The sequence below is a fragment of the Pinus tabuliformis genome, chromosome 1_2 (assembly GCF_031772625.1).
Source record: "Pinus tabuliformis cultivar Carrire ecotype Pingquan chromosome 1_2, CPIR1, whole genome shotgun sequence".
Taxonomy (NCBI): domain Eukaryota; kingdom Viridiplantae; phylum Streptophyta; class Pinopsida; order Pinales; family Pinaceae; genus Pinus; species Pinus tabuliformis.
The window spans coordinates 243,573,043-243,599,580 of record NC_142298.1 but is presented as its reverse complement, the minus strand read 5'-3'; the positions used below and the strand labels follow the sequence as shown (position 1 = coordinate 243,599,580).

The window sequence follows — 26,538 nt, the reverse complement described above, 5'->3', positions numbered from 1 at the left end:
GGCATCATAGAAGCATACGATTGAAAGCAAGAGCTACTGACATCATCATAAAGAAGCATAAAAGATAGCTAAAATAGAAGTCTATGGTTGTCACCTATAGAAGGATGTAGCTCTTGGTAACCTCATTAGAAGCATAAGTAGTACCTATGAGAAAAAGAAAGTCATCTAGTACAAAGCTCATTTAACATCATTCAAAACGAGCATTGCAGGATGAGGATGATCAAGATCCTTCGTTGGAATCTTCATTGGAAGGTTCACCTTCTGGAAGAAGCAAGTGTCTCGTCAAGAATTCCATCTTGTATAGGATTCATGGGACGATGGTATGATGTCAAAAGAAGTGAAGCAGGTCAAGGGATTGAAGTCCTTTCAATCAAGGAAGTTGTCGAAGGAAGCCTAGATGACCAAAAGATAAAGAAGAGGTATGTATGCTAGTACTTGATAAAATAGGGTTATATAGTCATCTAGTTGCAGATATCATGTATGTCATATATGTATGTATGTCATGTAGTTGCAGATATCATGAATCAGTGCTCTACCTCAAGAGCATAACCAAAAGAAAGAATCTACTCCTATGAAAGGATGCATGAAGGCATGGTTCACACATTGACTATTCAACATAATATGTCCTCATATGAAATATGAGGTGGTTGACAAAGTCAAAGGAACTATGATTGAAAGTTCCTAGGAGGAAATGTGTGAATAAAGAAAGGAAGAGATCATGAAAAATGCAACTATGGAAAAGGCAATCAACATCCAAGGACTAGAAGATTTGACTATAATATCTCCATGGTAAAGATATGAAGATCCTGATAAAGTCTGAAAAAGAAAGAGACCCTTGACGTTGTATATCTTTTTTGGATATGTGTCAATATATATGTAGGATGTTGATTCCAAACAAGGAGATGTCATGATGAAAGACCATCACAAAGGTATTTTTTATTTAATGTTCATTTTCTATTTTTGAACAACATCTTGATGGGCTAATGCAGGGTTACCAAAGGAAGAGTTGTAGATGTCATCTACAATTGACTCTCATGTGGTACAATGAAAGATCCTGAAGGAAACATGACGCAAAGAAGGTAGAAAGGTATGAAGGAAAGGCTAGATATGGACTAATGGATCACTTTCCAATGAAAGAAAAGATGACATGACTGACATGATTCATGAATGAAAGTGATGGATGGTCGATGCCCTACGAAGAAGTCCCAAAAAGATGAAGACTCCTAAATAAAGAAAAAGAAGTTCATGACATCAAAAGGAGGAGCTCTTCAAGCAGCTGATTGTCCCATGATCTCCACCTAAAGAGTTGTTGGAAGCAAGTCCTTGGTCAAGAGGGAGCTTGGTCAAGTCCCTGATTAAGAGGGAGCTTGGGTACATTCCTTTTATAGGAATGGGTACATTCCTTCACTGGAATGGGTATATCCTCCCTAATTGAGAGGGAGAGATAACACATCATTCTTGTCTTCACATGGGAAGATAGAATGGAGAATTGGTTAAGCACCTAGCATCTGATACTCTTTGAGGATGTGGTAGGGCATCCAAGATAAGAGTATTTGTAGAGGACTGATATTCTTTGAGGACTGGGAATCCAAGATAAGAATAGTCTTGGTGGAACATACGCTAAGAGAACTCGGGTGGGCTACATTCCGAGAGAGACAATGATGAGGTTGTCTATAAATCATTGGTCTCCCCAGCATTGTGTTATGATCTTGTGGAGGGATAGAGTTCTTAGTTAAGGCCTTGCTATGTGACAATGTTGGATGATATGATGCTATATTGATGGGTTACCAATCTGACTCCTCTTATGAGAATTCTTTAGATTGAGAATGTCCAAGTACCTTGTATGGATTATAAATACCTCCCTAGTTAAGATGGTGTTCAAATATGTAACAAGGTTCGGTCTTCATAATCGAATATGTAATCGTGACTTTATGTATTTAATGAAAAGAGAAAAATAAATATATAATTTGTATTCTTGAGGCATGGGTTTCATGCTCAAGGGAAATTTATTAGGTCAAGCACCCATTGAGTGCTTCTAGGTTTGTCATAAAGTCAACTAAGTTATTGTCATGTATTGAAGACCCACTTGGGCATGTTACATATTGTAAAGAAAAACTTATTGAGTCAAAATAGAGTCAAAAGACCCTCCAAGACCTCGTCATGGCACAAAGATCAAGTCAGCCTACATGAAGGGACAAGTCGGCATGAACATAGCAATTGTACCCCTCACAAACCTATAAATAAGTAGGAATTCGACCTCATTTGCACACTCACTCAAGCAAGTTCGATCTCCTCAAGATAGTAGCTAGAAAAGGACAAAAAAGAAGAAGACAATTGGGCCTCTCTCTCTCTCTCTCTCTCTCTCTCTCTCGTTAGGGTTTCTACAATTTTTGGGCTAGACCAAATTATGAAGATGCATCGAAGTTGTGAAGCTGCAAAGTCGAAGTTGTGAAGCTGCAAGGTCGAAGTTGTGAAGCTGCAAGGTCGAAGCTGTGAAGTTGCCTCTAGATCGAAGTTGTGAAGTTCTTAGGTCGAAGCTACATCAAGGTCGAAGTTGTTGAAGTTGCTAGGTCAAAGTTGCAAAAATAATTGTTGGGGTCGAAGTTGATAGAGAAGTTGTTGGACGGTCAAAGTTTGTTGCTTGAAGCTATGTAAGGAAAGCTCATCAATAAGGAAGGGTGACTTGGTCTTGGAGGGTCTCAGTCAAGCGTCATAGGTCTTGGAATTCGTCAATTGATGTTCTATAAGAAGAGAAGGATTATGATACGTTTTCTTCTCAGTTGAATAGGTTTTGGCCCTGGCTGATCTCCTATACCTTGTGTCCAATTGTCTCATTATTCTTTATGATTTGGTAGTTCTTTAATGATATAGAACACTATTAATAATAAGAAAAGAAGTTAATCAAGTAAAAATACATCACAAGCAGTTACCAAAGTAAGAGAAATCACCTACACTTTATTCCCCCTAGATATCTCAACACAAGTCACCCGAGATATCAGAAGACATTGACAGCAGTTAATAAATTTTGTCATTGGTCAAACATGAAAAAAGAGGTGGTTGAGTTTGTTGCATGATGTTTTGACTGTCAGTAGGTAAAAGCAGGGTGTAAGCATCCAAGTGGTCTATTGTAGTTGATTCTGATTCGAACGTGGAAATGAGAGGTCATTTCCATTGACTTCGTTACAAGTTTGTCGAGGACATTGAGACAGCATGATTCCATCATTGTTGTGGTTGACAAGTTAAGTAAGGTAGCTCACTTCACTGCAGTGAAGTCTACTAATTCAACTAGTGGGGTAGCTCAGATTTAAATCAAGGAGCTATTGAGATTGCATGGTGTTCCCAAGATCATCACAGCTTATCATTTGCAGACAAATGGAAAGACAAAGAGGGTTAACAGGATTATTGAGGATAGGTTGAGGATGTATGTCATGCATCAACAGCGAAAGTGGGAAGAGTATATTCCACTGGTAGAGTTCGCATAAAATAATGGGTATCATGAATCCTTGAAGATGACTTTGTTTCAGGTTCTTTATGGGCGGAGTTACAATACTCCTATCAGCTGGAGTGATCTAGTGAACAGGGTATTGATAGAACCGGATATGTTAGCAGAGATGGAACAGTAAATGCAAGCTATTAAGAGGAATTTGAAGGCAACATAAAACAGGCAAAAGAGTTGTGCAAATGAGCATAGGGTATTTAAGGAGTTTCAGGTTGGGGAGCATGTGTACTTGCGCATCATGCCCAAAAGAAGCTCCATGATAATCTGGTCATGTGCCAATCTGACACCTCGATATTGCATACCTTTGAGATACTTGAGAGGATTACACCAGTGGCCTACAGACTTACACTGCCTTTGACAGTCAATGTCCATGATGTTCTCTATGTTTCATTACTTAAAAGATATGTCCACGATGTTGATCATGTGATTGACTAGTTTGTATTGCAGGTGGAACCAAAGGGAGAATTCCAACCAGAACCACAATGCATATTGTAGAGGAAACAACTTATGCTCCAGAATAGAGCAATCGAATATGTTAAAGTACAGTGGAAGCACTTTGGGCCCGATGAAGCTACATGGGATATGGTTGATCAAATGCAGGCTTTATATCCTTCATTATTTGTTGGTTCAAGAAAATGAGTTTTTGGTATAGATATATGTATATGTATATATGAATGTTGTTGTAGATAACGCGATGGGTTGTGTTATAAAGCTCTAATAAGCGATATGATTTTCATATTGGTCATGGTTTGCAATAGTTTTCATTGTGAATATTGTATCGAGCTATGTTATAAACCTCCATCAGCAGTATTTTTTATTTTTCAACGGTTTTCTAGTCATATGTGTCATTGAACACTGAGGACAGTGTTCCCCCAAGGGGGAGAGGTTTGTAACAACCCCTTGTCGATTTTGCATGTAAATAAAATAAGACCAAGGTCATAGGACACATATTCCATGCTGAATGTTCGGCAAAACATAGTGATAAGATATCACTTGCGATTAATTAATGGCTATGGAAATTGGAAAAGGCATTCGCAAAGGCAAAGAGACATTAATTGGCATTTTATTCATGAAAATAAAGGAAAATAGGAGAAAAGGAAGGTGAAGATACATAGATTTGCATGAGAAGGAAATTGAAGGTAAAATGAAAAAATTAAAGGCCTCAATGATAAAAAGGCTTCTAAGTATCATTTGTTAGCCTTTTGATAGTTTTGGGTTGAGCTTTGTTTCATTCTCTCACACTCTTGCACACTTAGAGAAATCTTGGAGCATTGCTGGAGCACTTGAGCATTCACTTGGATTGGACAAAGAAGGGAAAGGAAAGCAAGAAAGCCCAAGGGAATAGTTGGAACATCTGTTGGAAACACTGAGAGGGGGGTGAATCAGTATTTCTTTTTCAATTATTATTTTACCAGTTAGATTCTTCACAATTTAAATCAGATCAATGTATAATAATTGTATTATTAATTGAACAAAAAGGAATTGAATACAATATAGATATGTTCCCAAGCTCCAGCTTGGTTTTCATGAGGCTTTGACCTCTAGGGCTTCGACCATATCTATCCAAGGCACCAACCTTGAGTTTAGGAGCACCAACTCCAAGGACACCAATCCTGAGTTTTAATAAAGAATGTAGATGGAACTTACATGAAATGCTTCATTGTCTAAGGCAATCCTCCTTCAATGTTCAATGCTTCACTATACTCCATTGTGCTATCTTCAGTTCAAGGTTGCTTGACTTCACTGTGCATTAGGATGTTTGTTGTTGTTGGCATGGGGAGATCTTTACCTTCAAGGTTTCATTTGCAAGTGTATCTACCACAGTCGAGGCTTGAACAAACACACAGCCGGCACCAAAAAAACTATACACAATCCGTATAGTCCAAGGGCTAATACTCCAACACAGTCTGAGGGCTAATACTCCAACACACAGTCAGTACCATGTGATCTTGTTTAGTCCGCAAAGTGAACCAATAGTCTGAGGTTGGTGTATCCTTGTTCAGTGCACAGTTTGGTGTTGATTGGTGCATAGTTCGAGAGCCCTTAATCCACAATTCTCACAAAGACAAATCCTTCAGAAAATGTGTGCCTCATATTTTTTACGGAATGTTGACTCACCAAGCCCTAATCTGCAATTTTCTACAGAGATAAATGTATTCTTTCAAAAGTATGTGCTCTTGATGTTCACGAGATGTGAACTGTTGTATCTTCTTACTTATATAATCTGAACTACTCTGAGCTCTAAAGACATCGAGGACCTCCTATATATATATATATATATATATATATATATATATATATATATATATATATATATAGTGCATGAAACGAACAAACATGTCTTTTAGTTAAGCCTACATGAGTTTTGTTTAGGCATAGATCAGCTTATTGGCAGAAGCTTGCCTTAATGCTTTAGAAAGGAAAAGTTATGCTTTACAAGATGGTGTAGGTGTCATCAAGGAATTTTGCATAGTAAAAAATAATTTTTAATGTGACTGATTAATTATTAGTGCAGAAATGAGGGCAGTGTCGAATGCCTTGAGTGTTGGGCTTCTTCATAGATTGATTTATTCATTCATTGTCTTCTTAATCATGTCCTTGTCTTCTTCAATGTAGGGTCACTATCATCATGTCCTTGATTGCCTTATTATCATGTCCTTGTCTTCTTCAACATAGGGTCATCATTATCATGTCCTTGCCTTACTATATTGACATCAATGACAACTAGATTAACAATATCCCCCTTTGTCATTGGATGGAAATATTTCTCTTCTCCCCCCCTTTATCATCAATGGCAAAGGAGTGCACAAGGACTCCCCCTATCAAACTGCTCCCCTTGTCATGCAGCATCTTAAGAATCTTCTTAGTGTGATACTTGAGCAATAACCCCGATCTTTTGGCGAAGATGTTCAAATGCTTCTCGAGCAAGGGGTTTGGTGAAAATAAATGCAATTTTCTCCTTTGTATTGATATATTCCATCTTGATGTTTTGTTCAGCCACTTGCTCATGGAGAAAAATGATATTTGATTGGGATATGTTTGGTCTTTGAGTGCAAGACTGGATTCTTTAAGAGACCGATGGCACTAGTGTTGTCACAATAGATGGTGATTGGTTGTTTAGTTTCTATGTTGACATCCTTCAAAGGTTCCTTCATCCATAGTATCTATGTACAACAATCTGCAGCAGCTATATATTTGGCTTCAGCAGTGGAAAGAGATGAAGATGATTTTTTTTGTTGAGCCAAGATACCAGACAATCTCCCATGAAGAATGCATTTTCACTGGTACTTTTTCAATCATCCACGCTTCCAGCCCAATCAGCATCGGTGTAAGTTGTCACAGTAAGAGTTAAGCTTTGGGATACCAAAGACCAAAGTCAAGAGTTCCTTTCAAGTATCTAAGAATTCTTTTCATAACCAACAAATGGGATTGCTTAGGAGTTGATTGAAATCCTTCCACCATCCTACTACTTGCATAATGCCGAGTCTTATAGCAGTGAAATATAGGAGAGCTCCAATTATTGACCTATAAAGAGTTTCATCTCCCGAGGGGGATTCATCATCTTTGCTTAATTTGCAATCTGTGGTCATCAGTGTGCTCATTGGGGAAAAGTGTTCCATCCCATATCTTTTAAGCATATCTTTAAGATATTTTTCTTGGGATATGAACATGCCTACTGTGGTTTAAGATGCTAGTAGTCAAAGGAAGTAAGATAACTCACAAATCATCGACATTTCTAACTCTTTTGACATATTTTGAGCAAACTCATGGCCCATCTCATCATCATTGCTAGCAAAAATCAGATCATCAACATAGACAAGAGTGACTAATAATTTATCCTTGTCCATCTTCATGTAGATATTAGTTCCAGCCACCCCCCTTTTTGAAGCCTTGTTGTAGATAGTTATCCAATCTTGCGTACCAAGCTATAAGAGCTTGTTTCAACCCATATAATGCCTTTTTTAACTTACATACAAAGCCTTTTCCTTCTGCTAGATCAAACCCTTCTAGTTGCTCCATGTAGACTTCTTCCTTGAGTTCCCCATCAGAAATGTTGATTTTACATTCATTTGATAGATTTGAATCCTTTTGAGCAAGCAAATGCCAAGAACATCCTTACAGCTTCCACACAAGCTACCGGTGCAAAGGTTTCTTCAAAGTCGATTCCTTCAATTTGTGAATAACCTTTACAAACAAACCTTGCCTTATTTTTGATGATTTGTCCATCTTCATTCATTTTGTTTTTGAACACCCACTTGGTTCCAATTATATTTTTATCTTTTGAACAAGGTACCAGCTCCCATGTCTCATTTCTTCTCGATTTGAGACATTTCTTCTTCCATGGCTTGTACCCAATTAGGCTCCTTGCTTGAGTAAAAGTTTCTGGTTCTATCATAGTTAGGAGAGAAACATCATTTTTCTTTGGTGTACTTGTCATCCTTCTTCGAGTTTGTATTCCCTCATCTACATTGCCAATAATATGCTCTTCCGGATGATGTTTTTGGAGGAATTTCACTTTTGAAGGAGTTTGAGATGGCTCTTTTTGTTTTTCATGATCTTTTTTCTCTTTTCCAGGTTCTTTGTTTTTTTCAATGAAGGGGTCGACTTCATGATCTTCAATTTCCTTTTCTAGAAGGGCTTCATCAATCTTCACACCAATGCTTTCCACTATTTTCCGTAGTCGATTATTGTAGCATTTGTAAGCTTTGCTCCTAGTAGAATATCCAAGGAATATTCCTTTGTCAACCTGAGAATCAAATTTTCCTAGTGAATCATCATTGATCTTTATGAAGCATTTGCTTCCAAAAAACTTGAAGTATTTTACTAAAGCAGGTCTTCATTTCCATAATTCATAAGCAGTTTTCTCATTATTTGGTCTTAGTTGAGTTCGATTCAAGGTATAAATTGTTGTCCCGAGTGCTTCTCTCCATAATTTTGGCTGCAACTCAGCTGCTAGTAACATTGTTCTTGCCATTTCTTGAACAGATTAGTTTCTTCTTTCAACTACCACATTTTTCTTGGGTGTTCTAGCAAAGAGTTCTCTTTCGATTCCATGTACTTTACAGTATTCATCAAATTCTTTTGATGAGAATTCTCCCCCTATATCCGTTTTAAGATATTTAATCTTAGAATCCTTTTCATTTTCTACAAGACCTTTAAGATTCTTAAAACATTCAAATGCTTCGGATTTATATGTTATGAAATATACCCACATCATTCGAGTATAGTCATCAACAAATAAAGCAAAGTACCTTTCTCCTTGGAGCATTGGGGTTTTAGTTGGCCCACATAAATCTTCATGAATGATCTCCAGAGGTTTTGATGTTGAGAACTCAGTCCTGTAGTTGGTTCTAGTTTTCTTACCATGTTGACAAGGCCCACATACAGCTTGATCTCGTTTGAAAATCTTTGGAGTGTCTCTTACTACATTAATTTTGCTAATATTGATCAAGTTATGAAAACTAATATGCCACAATTGCTTGTGCCATAGCCAACTTTCATCTGTTTGACTCAAATAAAATTTATCTTCCTGGACTTTGCTCAGGATGTAAACGTTAACTGGTGTTCTTATTCCTTTAGCCACAAGTTCTCCTGACGATGAGCTTCTTATTTCACAACCTTTGGTGCTAAAGACAACATTATGTCCTTGGTCACAGATTTGGCTAACACTCAATAGATTGTGTTTGAGCCCTTCTACAGGCAAAGCATTTTGAGCCTTTCCTTTTCCATTAACAAGGGGCAACGGTCCCTTTTCCAGTTATTTTAGCAGATCCACTTCTAAAGGATACACTTCCATCATTATTGTTCAACGAGACAAACTTCTTTTTGTCACCTGTCATATGTCTTCAGCACCCACTATCCAAAAACCAATGGTTTTCATCACTATGAGCACATAGGTCTAGGCCACATTTATCCATATTGAGATTCTCCCTTCTTGCTTCTCTTCTTTTGAGTGGACAATTTTGTTCGTTATGTCCATAATCATCACATAATGAGTAAATTGGATCAAACTTGGTCAAAGGATCAAAGGAGTTATAGCTCTTGATTTGTCATTGCTCTTTGAGACCATGTGGTTCATTTGTTTGATCCTTCAATCATGGTGTTTCATTCTTATAAGCCATGCAATGTTTAGCTTGATGACCAAAATTTTTACAATAATAACAATACCCAAAAAAGATAGTTTGGTACCTATTGTAATAGCCATGACTTGAATCAACATTCTTCCTTGGAGTTACTCTTTCTTCATTCTTTGGACTTGAGAGGGGCCTTGAATGAGATGACTTTTCTTCTTTTCGATTGCTAGAAAGTATGTCGGCATAGCTTCTTGCATTATTCTTAGTACTTTATGATTCTCCTTTAAAACCAATCCCGGATTTGTCATATTGAGGTTTTTGAGCATTAAAGATATTGTCAAGTGTTTGAGAGCTTTGCCAACTCTTTTTGACTTACTCCAATTCTTTGCTTAGAGATAATATTTCAGCTTCATGATTTTCACAGATTTCTTCCTTTTCTTTTAGCTTATTTTTCAAGAGGTCTTCCCTTCTTTTTCCTTCCTCCTTTTCTACGTTGAGAAAAAAGATCTTATTTCGTAATTTCTCATTTTCTTCAATGGCACTTATTAACAATTCATCCACATTTCCTTCTAGTCCTTGATCATCATCATTTGTGAATGTCGTGAACAATACTTCTTGGCTTCCAACACAGTCATTTTCTTCATCTGATTCACCATTACCTCCTTTGTGATGAGAGAAATTTTTGGTTGATTTCTTCTTGATGATTACAAATTCATCTTCATCAGACTCATCTTGCTTAGAGAAGAAATTATTCTTATTAAACCCTTTCTTTTTGTATACCATCCTTTTAGAATCTTCCTCATCATCACTATCATGTTTACGAGGACATTTTGCAACATAATGACCTATTCTTCCACAATTGAAACAAATAAGAGGGTACTTACCTTTTAGCTTGGATCCTTTCTTGAGTCTTTGTACAAATTGTGCTAATTCGGTTTCAACATCGGAGTCATCACTGTTGGTATTCCATCCTTTTCTTCCTCTTGTTTCTTTTGAGGCTTTGAATGTTGCTTCTTTGGAATTTGAGATTCCTTTCTTCATTTCATATGTAATGAGAATTCCATAAAGTTCATCCATCATGAGTGTCTAGATCCTTCATTTCTTCTATAGCACTCACTTTGGAGTCAAATCCGTAAGGAAGAGATCTCAGAATTTTTTGAACCATTGTACTTTCTTTAACTTTTTCTCCTGGCCCTTTAAGGGAGTTGATGACTTCAGTCCAATGTTTTACAAAACGGACTCGGATTCGGACTCGGCCGAGGATCGACTCGGACTCGGACTCGGAAACGGCAATGACTTGGCCGGCTCGATTTCAATGACTCGGTCGTTGTAAAAAATACATTAAATATTTACTTTTTTTATAAAAAAACATAATTTTAAATATTTTAAACATAATTTTAAAGATTTTCATTCAAGTTTCCAAACACACAACATTATAATATACATGGAAGACAACATATGATCAAAGTAGGCTCATGAACCAATCCATTATATCAAAATGGTACGGTGTACCCAATGGCAATAGTAAATACATAGTCAACTGTAGTCTGTCATACATGATCAAAGACTCAAGAGTCAAAACAAAATACAAATAACCAAGGAGGCTAGTAGCTACTGGCTACTGCCAGAGGAGCCAAGATCATCTCGACCAATCTCTGGATCATCATCATCAGAGCCAGACAAGGGGCCCCATGGCTCCTCCTCATCATCATCGTCTCCAACTGCAACTGTAGAAGTGGTGCCAGTACCAGTACCACTAGGCTGTGCAGCAGATGCAAGCTGAGATAGAGTACAAATGCGGCTGCGCTTCTGTCGTGGCTGAGCAGAGGAAGGCGAAGCACCTACAACTGGAGTCCTACTAGCTGGCTGTGAGACTGAGGCTGGTGGATTGGGATCTGCATTCAACTGAACACGCTGCAGTGGATCTCCAACATCAATTTCATCAAGATCCTCATCAGGATCAAACTCTGGTAGACGACTCTCCACTACCCAATCTGATGTTGGATCAATGTCTTCCAACACAATGGGATCTGAATCAGGTCTTTTGTTCAGCAATTGGTTCCGTCTGAGCCGAAGGTTGTATTGGACAAAAACTAGATCATTCAACCGTTTTTGCTCCAAACGGTTTCTCTTCTTTGTGTGAATCCTCTCAAAGACAGACCAATTGCGCTCACACCCAGATGCACTGCAAGTTTGACTCAAAATACGAATTGCAAACCTTTGCAATTCAGGGCACTGGCCACCAAAGGCCTCCCACCATTGTGCTGCAAAAAACATAGGAGTGTAATGAATTATGAGTTAGATGAAGGCTGAAGCTCAACAAAATTACAAATTATATCTAACTTGAAATTGAGAAATTGAAAATTGAAATTTTTGTTTACCTGGCTCATCTGCTTCTCTTGCAATCTTTGCTAGGTTCTTCCCAAAGGTACCTGTTGCATTGCTGAAGGATGTGACCTGCTGATGTATCAGTAGCTGATCAGACTCCGATGGGACCATGCGCTCAATGCAATCAACCAGTCCATCTCTGACCTCCCCCCTCAAAGCTCCTGACTCCTTAGCTTTATAATGATACCGTGGGTTCAAAAAATACCCAGCTGCATGTATAGGGCGATGGAGTTGATTGTTCCATCTTTCATCAATGATTGCCCAAATGGGCCCATACTTTGCCACTCTATCCTTGTATGCTGCCTTTATTTGCTCCTTTGCTTGATCCATAGCCTCATAAATGAAGCCCATAGCCAACCTTTCCCCATCCACCAACCGCAACACCTTAACTAGTGGCTCAGCAACCTTCACAATCTCTGTTGCCTTTCTCCAAAAAGTTTCATCATGGACTTTCCTTCTCAATTCTCTGCCTTCTGGTTTGTTAGACCAACTGCTATTATTCCAATCATCACTGGAAAACATCTTTTGCAAGTTTCTATGTTGGGAAAGCATAGATTGCAATGTCAAAAAATGTGTAGCAAATCTAGTGATGGCAGGCCTAATAATATCCTTGCCTCCAGTGTGTTTCCTCATGAGACTCAAAACCAGTGTATGATTGTAGATAAATTTTGTTATGCTTTTGGCATTATCTACAGTGTTTCTGACCCAATCTAATTTCCCAATATCCTCAAGCATGAGGTCTATGCAATGTGCAGCGCATGGGGTCCAAAAGATGGTCTTGTGTTTTTCCTCTAACAGTCTACCAGCAAGAACATAGTTAGAGGCATTGTCTGTGATGATTTGAACAACATTAGCCACCCCCACACCCTGAATAACCTCATCCAATAGCTGAAACAACAAGTGGCCATCTTTTACCTTATCAGATGCATCAACTGATTTTAAAAACATGGTTCCCTGTGGGCAGAAGACAAGAAAGTTTATGATGGTACGGTTTCTTTGATCAGTCCATCCATCTGACATGATGGTACACCCTGTTCTTGCCCATGATTCCTTGAAATCTTGCAAATACTCATTAATTGATGTAATTTCTTTCTGCAAACGAAACCCCCTTAGCTCTTGCATAGTAGGGCCTTTGAAGCCTTTTCCGGCAGCATGTATGGCCTCAAACATAGGCTCATAATATGGTGAACGAGCAGCATTAAAGGGGATATCAGCATCATACCACCATCTAGCTATGTAGTCACAAGCAGTCTCCCTCAATTCTTTCTTCCAATGGTCATCTAAAGTGGGCTGAGAAAGACCTTTACTAACTTCAGGACCATGTGCATCTGATGGAGAGGAGCCTGAGTGAGTGAAAAAACTTTTGATAGTCCCATCACCCTTCATTCTACCCTTTCCCTTATCTTGAACAGAAGCAAAAGAGGGAGGAACATAACGGAAAGGGTTTGATGCATCAGTTTGAGGGATAGAGGAAGAACCCTCAAACTCATAGTGGGGGTTGGCAGCCATCATTCTTTGTATCTCCCTCTTCCTCCCAATTTCAGCCTGTATCTCTTTTTTCCTAGTCTTTTCTTCTTGAAATTTTTCAAAGCTTTGCAACAAAGTCTTTCTAATCTCCCCAATTTCGGGGGATTTACATGCAGTAATATTGCCTTTAATCCCTGCCAAGTGTTGTTTCAGCCTATGAATCCCCCCAGGACCTGACTTAATTTTCCTATGGCAAAACTTGCAACACATCTCATCATCAACCATTTCAACATATGCCCAAGCAGCATCTTTTGCTCTAGGTGCCATTTTTTGACTAGGAAAACAATCTGAAAATGAAAAATAAAAATAAAAATTGATTCAATGTTCATTTATTTGACTAAAAACACTCTCTAAGCTATCTTGATATGCACCTAAAATTTAATAAGTAAAAACAGATTTATAGAGGTGGAAAAAAATACCTCCAGGCACAAACTGCCTCCTCAAACTTGCTCCAAAAATCAGCTCCTCAATGCTGCTCCAAATGGCTGCCCAAGAAGCTCCTCACTCCAGCTACAATGCTCCTCCAAGACTCCTCACTGCTGCTCCAAAACAAGCTCAAGAACTGCTCACTAACTCTCAAAGAAGACTCTCACTCAAATGCATAAGACTGCTGTGAGTGAAATGAGAGCATTTGGCTGTCTTAAATAGAGTTTGGGAGGGGGAAATGGACCCCAAATGCATTTAACAAATCACAATAACCTTTTCATGTCCACAAACCCTAACTAACTCAGCTCCAAATCAGCAAAAAGTATTTAATTTTTTGTTAAATCGCTGCCCAGCCGGTCTGCTATTGACTCGGCCGTTTTTTGACGGGACCCGGCTGGGTTGACCGGGTCAGCTATGACCCGGCCGAGTCATTGGCTGACTCGGCCGGGTCATAGCTGACCCGGTCAACCGAGCCGGGTCAAAGGCCGTTTCAAATTTTTTTTTAATAACTCGGAACGAAACGGCCGTTTCGTAAAACACTGCTTCAGTCACACGGAGAAGGCATGATGCAATATCTTCTTCATCCATTTTAAAACTTTCGAATTGTCTTCTATGAGTTTGAAGCTTTGCCTTTTTAACTCTAGAATCCCTGTCATATAAGGCAATCAGCTTGTCCCATACTTCTTTGGTCGAGTCACAATTCACGACTTTTGTAAATTCAGAGTCAGTGATTCCACAAGTGATGGAATTTAAAGCTTTGGCATTTCCAATGTAAGCTTTCCTTTTGTCTTGATCAATTGGAAGAGTGGAAGGAGCATTGTACTCATTCAAAACAGAATACCAAACTTCAAGTCCAAAAGACATTAAGTAGTAAGACATTCTTTTCTTCCAAAAACCAAAATTTGTGCCATCGAACAAAGGAAGCCTTCCTGACATTTCATGATTTTTCACTATTACTAAGAATCCTTCTTCTAGCTGTTAGGCCAATTATGAAGAAGTTGGCTCTGATACCAATTGTTGGAAATACTGAGAGGGGGGTGAATCAGTATTTCTTTCTCACTTGTTATTTTACCAGTTAGATTCTTCACAATTTAAATCAGATCCATGTATAATAATTGTATTATTAATTGAACAAAACGGAATTGTATACAATATAGATATGTTCCCAAGCTCCAACCTGGTTTTGATGAGGCTCCGACCTCTACGGCTTCGACCCTATCTATCCAAGGCACCAACCTTGAGTTTAGGGGCACTAACTCCAAGGACACCAATCCTGAGTTTTAATAAAGAATGTAGATGGAACTTACACGAAATGCTTCATTGCCCAAGGCAATCCTCATTCATTGCTCAATGCTTCGTTATACTCCACTGTGCTATCTTCAGTTCAGGGTTGCTTGACTTCACTGTGCATTAGGATGTTTGTTGTTGTTGTCATGGGGAGATCTTTATCTTCAAGGTTTCATTTGCAAGTGTATCTACCATAGTCGAGGCTTGAACCAACACATAGCCAGCATCAAAAACACTATACACAGTCCGAGGGCTAATACTCCAACACAATCTGAGGGCTAATACTCCAACACACAATCAATACCTTGTGATTATGTTCAATCTGCAAAGTGAACCAGCAGTCCAAAGTCAGTGTATCCTTGTTCGGTGCACAGTACAGTGTTGATTGATGCACAGTTTCGTGTTGATTGGTGCACAGTTCGAGAGACCTTAATCCGCAGTTCTCACAAAGGCAAATCCTTTGGAAAATGTGTGCCTCATATTTTTTACGGGATGTTGACTCACCAAGCCCTAATCCGCAATTTTCCACAGAGATAAATGTATGCTTTCAGAAGTATGTGCTCTTGTTATTCACAAGGTGTGAACTGTTGTATCTTCTTCCTTATATAATCTGAACTACTCTTGAGCTCTAAAGACATCGAGGACCTCCTATATATATAGTTTTTGTGCATGAAACGAATAGACATTTCTTTTAGTTAAGCCTACATGAGTTTTGTTTAGGCATAGGTCGGCTTACGAGCAGAAGCTTGCCTTAAACTTTTAAAATATTGTTCTCCCCCATCGTTAGGACATTTTGCTCAAGTAATAGCTCATTAGAAAGGCAAAATTATGCTTTACAAGATGGTGTAGGTGTCGTAAAGGAATTTTGCCTCTAAGATAGTAAAAAATAATTTTTAATGTGACTCATTAATTATTAATGCATAAATGAGGGCAAGGCAAAATGCTTCGAGTGTTGGGCTTCTTCATAGATTGATTTCTTTCATTGATTGTCTTCTTAATCATGTCCTTGTCTTCTTCAATATAGGGTCACTATCATCATGTGATTTCCTTCTTTATCATGTCCTTGTCTTCTTCAACATAGGGTCACCATCATCATGACTTTGCCTTACTATATTGACATCAATGACAACTAGATTAACATCAATGGCTAAATCTAGATTTCTTTGCAAGTAATAGGTTGCATGTGTGATTTCCTCGTTGATTTCTTGATGCATGGTATATGCAAGTATTTTCTGGTTATGTGTTGTCATTGGCATGGAGATTGGCCTGGATTGAAAGTGGTTTTAGCCTTGCCTTGTCATTTCCTGGATAGCCATGGTATTGTGGGTTTTTGTACTTCTTGTTTTTCTTATTGGTGCTCAGGTTCCCTATGGTTGTGGGTTGGAACAAATGCTCTGGAATCCATTGAACAGCAGCTTCGATTGAGTTACTAGTCCTAGAGCCCACGTTGGGACAAACACTCTGGAGCCCAGGCTAGGACAAACTCTCTGGAGAACTTGGTGGGTTGAGTTACTAGTCCCTGGTGTCGGGTTGGACAAATGCTTTAGAGCCCTAGAAGGTTGTGGGTTCAGTTACTAGTTCTTGGAGCCCTAGACAATTTGGGTAGAGATCGATCTAGTTGATGTTAGTGATGTTCGACCGTAGAGGTGGAACCACTATGGTTGAAGGTTGAGGTGGTTTGGCCTTTGGAAGCCCTGGTTGGCTTTGTTTTGGTTTATTCCATGAGATCCCACAATCATGCTTGAAATATAGCGCAGGTTTGATTGGTTGAAAGAGAGACATGGTTCAACCCAATCTATGGGCCGGTGGTATGTGGAAGTCCCTCACAACCGCATGCATGCAATGTCAAGGGTGTTGTTACAGGTCTTGGTCAGTGAAACAAGGTTCCAGCTTAGGGATTGACCACCTAGGGTGATTCTTCAAGTCCTAGGTGTTCTATAGTCCTTGCAGGATGTCAGTTTGTTGTCAATTTGTAGGCCCCACTTCCTTAGCTAGTACTAGGAGGTCGGGTCTAGCCATAGTGGCACTCGTCTCATGTTTACCCTGGCAAGCTTATGAATTTGGGTAAATCTGGGAAGGGGTGGTTAGAAAACAAGAGTTGACAATTCCCTACAATCCTCAAATTAAAAGAAACTCCTAATGAGGGTTGAAGGTACATTGTGAAGGCTACCAAGGCTTTGGCAGTTGATGGAAGCATCACGAAGAACGAAGAAAATATTATGACGAGGATTCTCCCAAGGTGGAGCACAAACTCAGCTAGAGAGATATGTGTTCAAGAGGGAGAACATTGTGACAAGATGTTTGTTCTAGTTGTCACACTGAAGAAGACTTTGTACAAGCTTAAGCAAGCACCCAAGGCATGGTATGCGAAAATATATTGTTATTTGATGAGATTGGGGTTTACCAAGAGTAATGTTGATCCCAACCTTTACTACAAGGTTCAAGATGACTGCCCTTGATATTGGTACTATATGTAGATGACCTATTTCTTACAAGGGATGAGAAGCTCATAGATGGTTGCAAGAGGGAGCTCACTTCAGATTTTGAAATGAGGGATCTAGGTTTAGCGCACTATTTATTGGGATTAGAAGTGTGGAAGAGACCAAGCAAGATCTTTCTTAGCCAAGTGAAGTATAGAGTTGAGATGCTGCAGAGATTCAAGATGATGGATTGCAAGTCCATGGCCACACCTATGGTTACGAATCTAAAGTTCTTGAGTTATTCTTCTTCAAATATGGTTGATCCCACGATGTAGAAATGGTTGATCAGATCTTTGATGTACCTAGTTAATACCCGCCTAGATATATGCTTTGCAGTGAACACATTGAGTCAATACATGGTTGAGCCTAGACATGTACATTTGGTAGCAGCAAAGCATGTATTGAGGTACCTGCATGGTATGGTTGGATATGGACACAAATATGTCTTGAACGATGAAATAAAGTTGCAAGGTTAAACAAACATTGACTGGGCAGCATGTGCAGTAGACAAGAAAACCACATCAAGGTGTAATGTAAATTTAGGATCAGGTATGGTCTCATGGTTTCACAGAAAACAGTTGTTAGTGGCACTCAGTACAATAGAGGCAGAATATATAACAACCAATGATGCAAGCCTTTAAGCAGTGTGGCTTTGAAAATTGCTTGTAGGGTTATTCAATCTAGCGGTAGAACCAATTTCGATATACTGTGATAATCAAAGTTGTGTGAAGCTTTCATTGATCCAGTATTTCACGACAAGTCAAAGCATATAGAGATCAAATACCATCTCATCCTCGACATGGTATAGAGAGGAGCAGTGGAACTCTGGTATATATCCACAGATGAGCAAAGAACAAGCATTGTCACCAAGCTTTTGTCTAAAGTGAAGTTCGAATACGCTTTTGTCTAAAGTGAAGTTTGAATTCTTTCGAGACAAACTCAACATGATGCAAAATGTCCACCCTCATTGAGAGGGAGTTGTAATGTTTCTCCTACAGTGGGCAGATACTCTCGCTTTGGCCAAGGGTTTCCTAGATTAGTCATGTGAAGTGACTAAGGGAGTAATGAGTAGCTTGGTACAAGTCTTGCCTACACCATGTGAAGTGGTTGGGTGTGATTGGTACTACTAGGAGAGGAGAAACATCATAGAAACTTGCAGTGTAGTCTTGATCCTATGGTGGTAGTATTGTCCATACCACGTGAAGTGGTTGGATGTCATTGGGACTACTAGAGGAGAACATCATGGAAGAATACCTTCCTTGCTAAGAGGGAGTGTTAATGTTTTATATAGCAATAGAATGTATTCCCTTCCAGAAAACAATGTATAATATCAATGAATAATAAATATTATATTATGTACAACAATATATATATATATATATATATATATATATAATCAATAATTAATTAATAATGGAAAAAAAAAAAAAAAAATACAAGCTTATTGAAAAGACATGTATATTAATGAAAAGACGCCCGACTATGTATATATATCAATGCCCTCAATTGTAATCAAACATCAATCAATACCTCATATATCTTATATCAATCTAATAATGTTTACTAAATCGTAAAAACAAAATTAAGCTTGAGAATTTTTCAAGTGTCTAATTATTGATCATAAGGCAATATTTCCCAAGATCTGAAAATATGTTAAAATTGGCAACTAGGGCCAAACCCCATGTGGGTCATCTTATTTATGGCAGCTGATATTTTTCTTGGATTCCTCCCATCGAGAGGTGTACGATTGATCTAAAGATCATTCGATTATGATAAATATTCATGGAGATATGAATTTATCTGTGTTATGGGACAATTCGTCAAGGTCGGCCAGCAACCAAATAAACCCCACTTGTGCTCAATGTTTTAGTCTAAAAGGAGGTGGCTTGATAGTCATTTAGACACACTTCACTCTTGATTTCTCTCCACTTGTTTTGGGTTTTAGTGGCAAGAGAAATCTAAGATGATGAAGCCCTAGACACAGGAGGAAAGGAGATGTTTTGGCCGCAGTCAAGAAGGGGTATATACAATGTCCTAAATAGAGGTATGATGTTGGAAATAATATTGAGAGGAGGGGTGAATCAGTATTAGCTATTTAACAATTTTCCATTTCCATAACCAAATTGATATACACTGCTTCTGTTAATTAAACCTGCGTATATACGCAACTGTGTTTAGAGAAACCCGCGTATATCTTGCAGACTTCTAATTTAGTTCGTTGATCTTAATCTGTGTATTAGAACCAATGTTGATAATATCAGTATCGGGAAAACCGCAATATTTGATAATATTTGAATTATTATATTAGTTAGTTATAAATATTAATTATTAATATGATTTAATATATTAATTAGTTAATATGATTTAAACATATTATTTAGTTAAGTCAACTATAAATTCTAATCATTTATAATTACTAATTTGATTTAAATATATTAATTTACTTTATATAATAATTATATTAATTAATATATTAATTATTATATTAATTAATTAATTATTATTATAATATTTAATTATTAATATACAATAATAATTAATTATTTATTATACAATAATAATTAATTATTTATTATATAATAATTGATTATTATTGTATTAGTATTATATTAATTTTATTAATTAATATATTAATTATTATATTAATTTATTATAAATAAATATTAATTATGTATAATAATTAATATGAATAACAATAAAATATTATTATTATTAATTATTTATAATAATTAATTTATTATAAATATTAGTTATTTATAATAATTAATATGTATAACAATAAAATATTATTATTAATTATTTATAATAATTAATTTATTATAAATATTAATTATTTATAATAATTAATATGAATAAATATAAATAAAATTATATAAAATAAATTAAAAATTCTAGCCGACTCTGTGTTCTTCCTTAAACTTCTTCCTCATTAGTATTTATTATGCCTTATTGCTCTTCTTTTATCATCATTCTTCAACCCTGATGATGGATCCCACTTGGGATTTGAAACGTTGGTATAAAGATGTTCAAACTGTGGATTCTCCGATCACTAATTCAAAAAATATCTTATTGGCAATATCGGCAAAATATCGGCAAATATCGGCAAGCATAAAAAATGCATAATATATTCATTTTTTTCAGACTTTTAAACATATAAAGCAATAACAACATGAAATAAACATATTGGCACATAAATATGAAGAAAACACTGATATATATGATGTCAAATAGAAATGATACATCAAAGGCGATACCAAATCCTGTTGATCCCTGATAATTGTCCATTCAAGGACTCAAATGTGGAGAACCAATACAAAATAACATCACATATATAAAAGTATCTCAACATCATAAGTTATATGTAGCACAACAAATAAAACTAGCAGCTATTTATCTGAAATCACTGCCCTCTCCCCCTTTTACGGGAAAACATGATGGGTTGTTTGCCAGGCCTGCCCCTAGTAGTAGGAGGCCCTGACCCTGCCTCTGCACCTAATGTCAAATAATGAGTGCTAGGTATGGCGCTATGCTCTCCTATATCTATAGCAGATGGTGTTGATGCTGATGCTCCCGCAGTGTCCTCCTCCTCCTCCTCCTGCTCCTCCTCTGAGTGTTGTTGCTCCTCTGACTCCGAGTCCTCCTCTTGCTGCCCCTACTCTAATGGATCATCTGCCACTGGCTCTAACCATGAAGGTGACTCCTCCAAGAGGGGCTCCTCAAACTCCACCCTCCACGGAGAAAATACATCAATATTGTCTAAGCTAAGTAACATGACACGAGGACACGAGCCACGGAGGACTCGTAAATACAAGTATTCAATACGAAACACAACGACCTGGAAACAAGACACGTGGACACGTTATATATATATATATATATATATATATATATATATACACCAAAATATAGTTTTTTATCCATATTAAATTGCAGGTTGCAGCATATCTAATCAAATTAAAATATAATTACTTCTCAAAGTTCATAGTTCACTTTAAAAAAATAAATAGAATCAAAATTTACTATTTAGAAATTAGAATGTGATATGCTTGGTCTTGATTCTTGAATATACAATGTTCATTGTTCATGTACAACTTACAAGCACATAAGAAAATAACTAAAGTCTAATCCTATTGATTTCCTCTGCCCCTCTTGCGAGAAAATGCCACAACTTTCCCTTTCCCTCTAGATGTAGATGCTGGTACTGGTGGAGTTGGCAGTGGAGTTTGCTATGCTCTAGAAGCTGAAGAACTAGAAGTAGGAGCTATAAGAGGTAGACCACATCCTCTACTAGTGGTAGGGGTAGCCCGGGCAGGTGGTGTCACCTGGAAACATTACAATCTCCCAATCCTGAAATCCTAAAAAACTGATAAGTCTGCTGCATTTTGAATGAAATCTAAAATTCTACTTTCTCCATATGAAATCCAATGAGGCCGGAACCACTCTCAAACATCCTGAGTCATTTCATGGTAATGTTAAAAATTTAAGTAAAAGGATGAAAATGAAGATTAAGGAGAATGTCACTTTTACTTTAAGAATTTAACATTACCATGAATAGCATATCAATACTAGGGCCTAGAACGCTCAAACCCTCCTTGGCAGCAACCACATAGCTCTCCCCTTCTCCAGCAACCAGAAATGAAAATGATATGAAAAAATCCAAAATCGGATTTTTATAGGCCGTGCAGAAATTTTTTACAATCACCTGGCGATATTTTCGATTGTCGCGCGATATTTTCCGAAATATCGGCGATATTTCGGAAATCACGCGATACTTTCAAAAGCCGAAAATATCGCAATATTTTGTCGGCGATATATCAGCTCGCCGAAAATATCGCGATATTTCTGAGTATCGTCGATATCTCGGCGATATTATCAACATTGATTAGAACCATTAAACCAGTAATCAAGTGTAGTAAACAGTATAGGCAATCACACACATGAACACAAGATATAAGGTGGAAACCCAATGTGGGTGGAAACCCAATGTGGGTGAAAACTACCTACTGCAATTCGTCTCTATCTTCTTTTAATAAGAAACTTTTTTTTACAATATTTTTGTACTGGTGTAGTCTTATACCAGTACGCATGCTTCTACCTGCAGAAGGCTACAACCTTCTCTTTGCTTCCATGGACCACGTTTCATAAATTTTCAGACTAGATCCATCAATAACATCAATCAAACATCAAATATATCTGCATCAAACAATCACCTTTGCACCCACCAAAAACTGAATCAAACAATCACTTCTCTGGATGTTGTAACCAGAATACAGTAACAGTAACCAGAAACCAATCCTAAACCCAGACCACTGCAGCAATAAATAGAAGTAGCTAAAACATATTTTATCAGACGTACGCTACTTCAATATGTAGAACCTACGTGCATACGTTGTTATATTGAGGCAAACCTGCGTATACGTCGTTTTCAATTACCGAACCGGCGTGTATACGCGCCTTTGATATGCTTAACCTGCGTACAGATCTATAAGAGATAATTTACTTTTTTCAATTATTCAGACATCAGTTATACCCAGATCATCAGATTTATAGATCAAGTCATGCGCCAAATATAACAGATCAAAATCACACAAAGATACTTCTCTTCAAGCCTTAAGATCTTGACCCATCAATAGAAATTATCCTTCTCCTAGCGCTCAGGTTCCTCCTTGATTTAGATCCAGCTATGCACCATAACCCAATGACCAATATTCTAGATCTTGTTTGTCATAAGATATCCAATACTTGAGTGTCTTTGTCTAATGATCTCCTTCCCCTTTTATAGTCTTAGGCCTTATTCAATACCATGGTCCAAAACCACTTAGAACCAATACCTGGGTTCAACACTTCGGACGAGATACCATGGTCCAAAACCATAGGTCTGAATACCAAGGACCAAAAACCAAGCTTTCCAAATTGTACACGCTTTTCTGTGCATGAAAGTCCGTGTATACGCATATGCGCCTTTTGGTATGTGAATCTGCGTGTATACGCGGCTTGGTCAACAGGAACCTGTGTATACCTCCTTTTCCTTTATTCTGAGAGCCCGTGATCCTGAACTGTCATCTGAGTGAGTTGTCATCAAGGACAACACCTATATCATACCTCTGAGTGAGTTGCCATCAAGGACAACACCTGTATCATAATGCCAACATATGATGCCCTAACCGCAGTCCAGTCTAGGAGTTGAAGCCAATGTCTAAGTTGTGCACTAATCCACAATCAAGGAAGGGCTAACGCTGCCCTAAATGCAGTCTTAAAGGAAGGGTTATAGCCCACCTTTGGAGGAGCCATAGATGATGTAAAACGTGCCCTAGTCGAAGCCTATACATAGTTGAACATAGATAAGATAAAGACCTAAACACAGACCTAAACGCAGTCACCTTAACGTTGTTCTAGGCTGCATTTTGTGGAGGGTTTCATGTGCCCTAAACTGCTGTGAGAAGGGATCTGAATGGTTCCTTATATGCGACTTCATGACTGCAACAGTGGTAGGAAAAGAGAAGGTTACAGGTGCCCTTGACACAGTATATTAGGAGGACTATTTAGAAGGACTGTTTAGGAGGTCTACTATATCAAGGAGGAGTGTTATGATGCAGCGTGGAGGGCAACGTCTCATTGGAGGACAACCGCGGTCATTAGGAGCAATTATGGGCCAGTTTCGATGGGTTGTTAGGGACTGTGGTTAGTACCCTAACCAGTCCCAAAATTGCAACATTGCAGCAAGTTCAAGAGTTGACATTTCTATAGGCTAAATGTTGTTGCATTGATGATGATTGGACACCATCTAGGATATGTTTGCTACAAGGGTTGCTATGTGCTAGGCCGCAAACCATAGCACCATAGCAAGGGTTGTTAAGGGCAGTCAAGGGTGTGCAGCACAAGTGTCAAAGTGCAGCACAATGATAATGAATGTTTCAATGAGATGCAGTGTGATGATGCAGCACAAGATGGTGAGCATAATGATATGGTGCAGTAGTATGACGTGTGCAACATGATGATATGGTACAGCAGTATGATGTGTGTAGCATGATGATAAGGTGCAGCGGTATGATGTGTGCAACATGGTAATGAGGCCCAACATGATGATTGGGTGTAGCACAATGAGGTGCAACATGGTGATGGAGTCACCTTGGATCAATGGAAGCAGTATCCTCGATCTTCCCACCCGGTTCATCGAAAACTCGATTAAGGCTCAACAAACTCCCTCAGTATGTCTATTTTGAAGCTGGAGCCAGTGTGTCACATAAGAAAGAACCCCATAATAAGAGCCAAGAACAAACAATATGGGAAGACTAAAATGAATGAAGATCACTTCAATGGGAAGTCTGGATCTAAGGGTGGAAGGAAAGGCAGATGCCTTGCTTGCAATAAGTTCGGCCATTATGTGAAGGAGTGTCCAAATGGTAGGGACACATCACTTGATGATGATAACAATCATTCTAGGGACATCTTTAATGATTAGAGGAATGACAAGTAATGCAGGTCATCAAGGAAATGGCTGACTCTTCAAAGAAAGCAAGGAACCCCAGGTATGAAGAATCAAATGTTGTTTTTGATAAGCTAAAAGACTACTTCTCCTCTAGACTCTTTGGGAATCTGGCTTAATTGATTGTAGTGCTTCAAGGCACTTCATCGGATAGAAGCGTGCTCTCTCTAATTTGGTAGAGATGGAAACAATCATGGGATTATACTTGGACTCAATGCCACCTATCTTAGAAAGGGTGTAGGGAATGTTACCCCTTAATTGAATGAGGGTGACATGATTCATTTACAAGAAGTTCTTCATAAACCTGATCTCAAGAAGAACCTGGTGTCAATTTCAGCAGTCGAAGTCAAAGGTTTCAAGGTGGCATTCATCAATGGAAAGGTACGTGTTTGAAAATATAATTTTCAAAGATGTTATTGAGTTCAGGATTGGCAATTTGTATCAAGTTGCAGGAAGTCCATTGGGTACCATGTCAATTGACACATCTCAACATCGAAGGTCTGCTTATTATGAGGCCCTACCTGATGTGAGTCACAACATGGACGTACATGTCCGAGATGTACCGAAGGAAGATCTTACAAGGGGACCATTCCCCTCATGTAGCAAGTCCACAGGTTTGGAGCAACCCGAGGGGTTTGAGATTCATGTTCAGGAATCTCATGTATGCAAGTTGAAGAAAGCTCTCTAGACATGGAGCTAACACCACGGGCTTGATATGAGAGGATTGATAATTGTTTGATGAAGCTGAGATTCACTAGGAGTGAAGCTGATCCAAACCATTGCTTGAAGGTTGTGGATGATAGACCTCTCACACTGGCACCTTATGAGGATGACTTCTTTTTTACAGGTGCAGACCCTCTCATTTACAAAAGTAATAGGGAGTTGGATTCCAGATTTGGAATGGTGAGCTACAAGCCCGTGACTACCTCGATGAAGCCTAGCTTTAAGAAGTTATGCGGTAGTACTGTCGGACCTGATTTGGGAAATGCCTCTAAGTTTCATAAACTCATACTAGGATTGATGATCTTGATGAACTCTCGTCCAGATATATGTTTCACAGTTAGCATTTTGAGCTCATATATGGTTGAGCTTCACTGGATTGGTGCCAAGAATCTTCTTAGATATCTTCGGGGCACAATCTCTCATGGATTGAGATAGATTGCCATAAATGTGAAGCAGGCAGTGTGGAGGATCGCAAGAGCACTTCTGCGTGCTAGTTCTCTTTGGGTTCTGCTACGATATGTTGGATGAGTAGGAAGCAGAAGTTGGTTGCTTTGAACATTGCTAAGACCGAATACATAGCTACGAGAATGACCTCATGTGAAACTGCCTAGTTGAGGAAGCTCTTCAGTGAGTTGTTTGGACACATGA

General features: G+C 38.2%; 2 protein-coding genes across 2 annotated transcripts in view; both read right to left on the bottom strand.

The window, feature by feature from the left end:
- The window catches only part of EBS1 (EMS-MUTAGENIZED BRI1 SUPPRESSOR 1), a 446,396-nt gene that overhangs the window by 65,472 nt on the left and 354,386 nt on the right, over positions 1 to 26,538 (bottom strand). The window lies entirely within an intron of this gene.
- On the bottom strand, positions 10,989 to 13,131 carry LOC149205287 (uncharacterized). The gene is made up of 2 exons (XM_089396019.1): positions 11,955 to 13,131; positions 10,989 to 11,837 (listed from the first exon to the last, which is right to left on the bottom strand). Exons 1-2 carry the CDS (start codon positions 13,129 to 13,131, stop codon positions 11,185 to 11,187), a joined length of 1,830 nt encoding a protein of 609 aa, XP_089252145.1. The 3' UTR covers positions 10,989 to 11,184.

Bases quoted from the DNA above. Each gene is read 5' to 3' on its own strand.
- LOC149205287 (XM_089396019.1), bottom strand. From the start codon at position 13,131: ATGTTTGAGGCCATACATGCTGCCGGAAAAGGCTTCAAAGGCCCTACT. The intron at 11,838-11,954 runs GTAAACAAAAAT...TGTTTTTTGCAG, and splicing joins AAGAGAAGCAGATGAGCCAG to CACAATGGTGGGAGGCCTTT.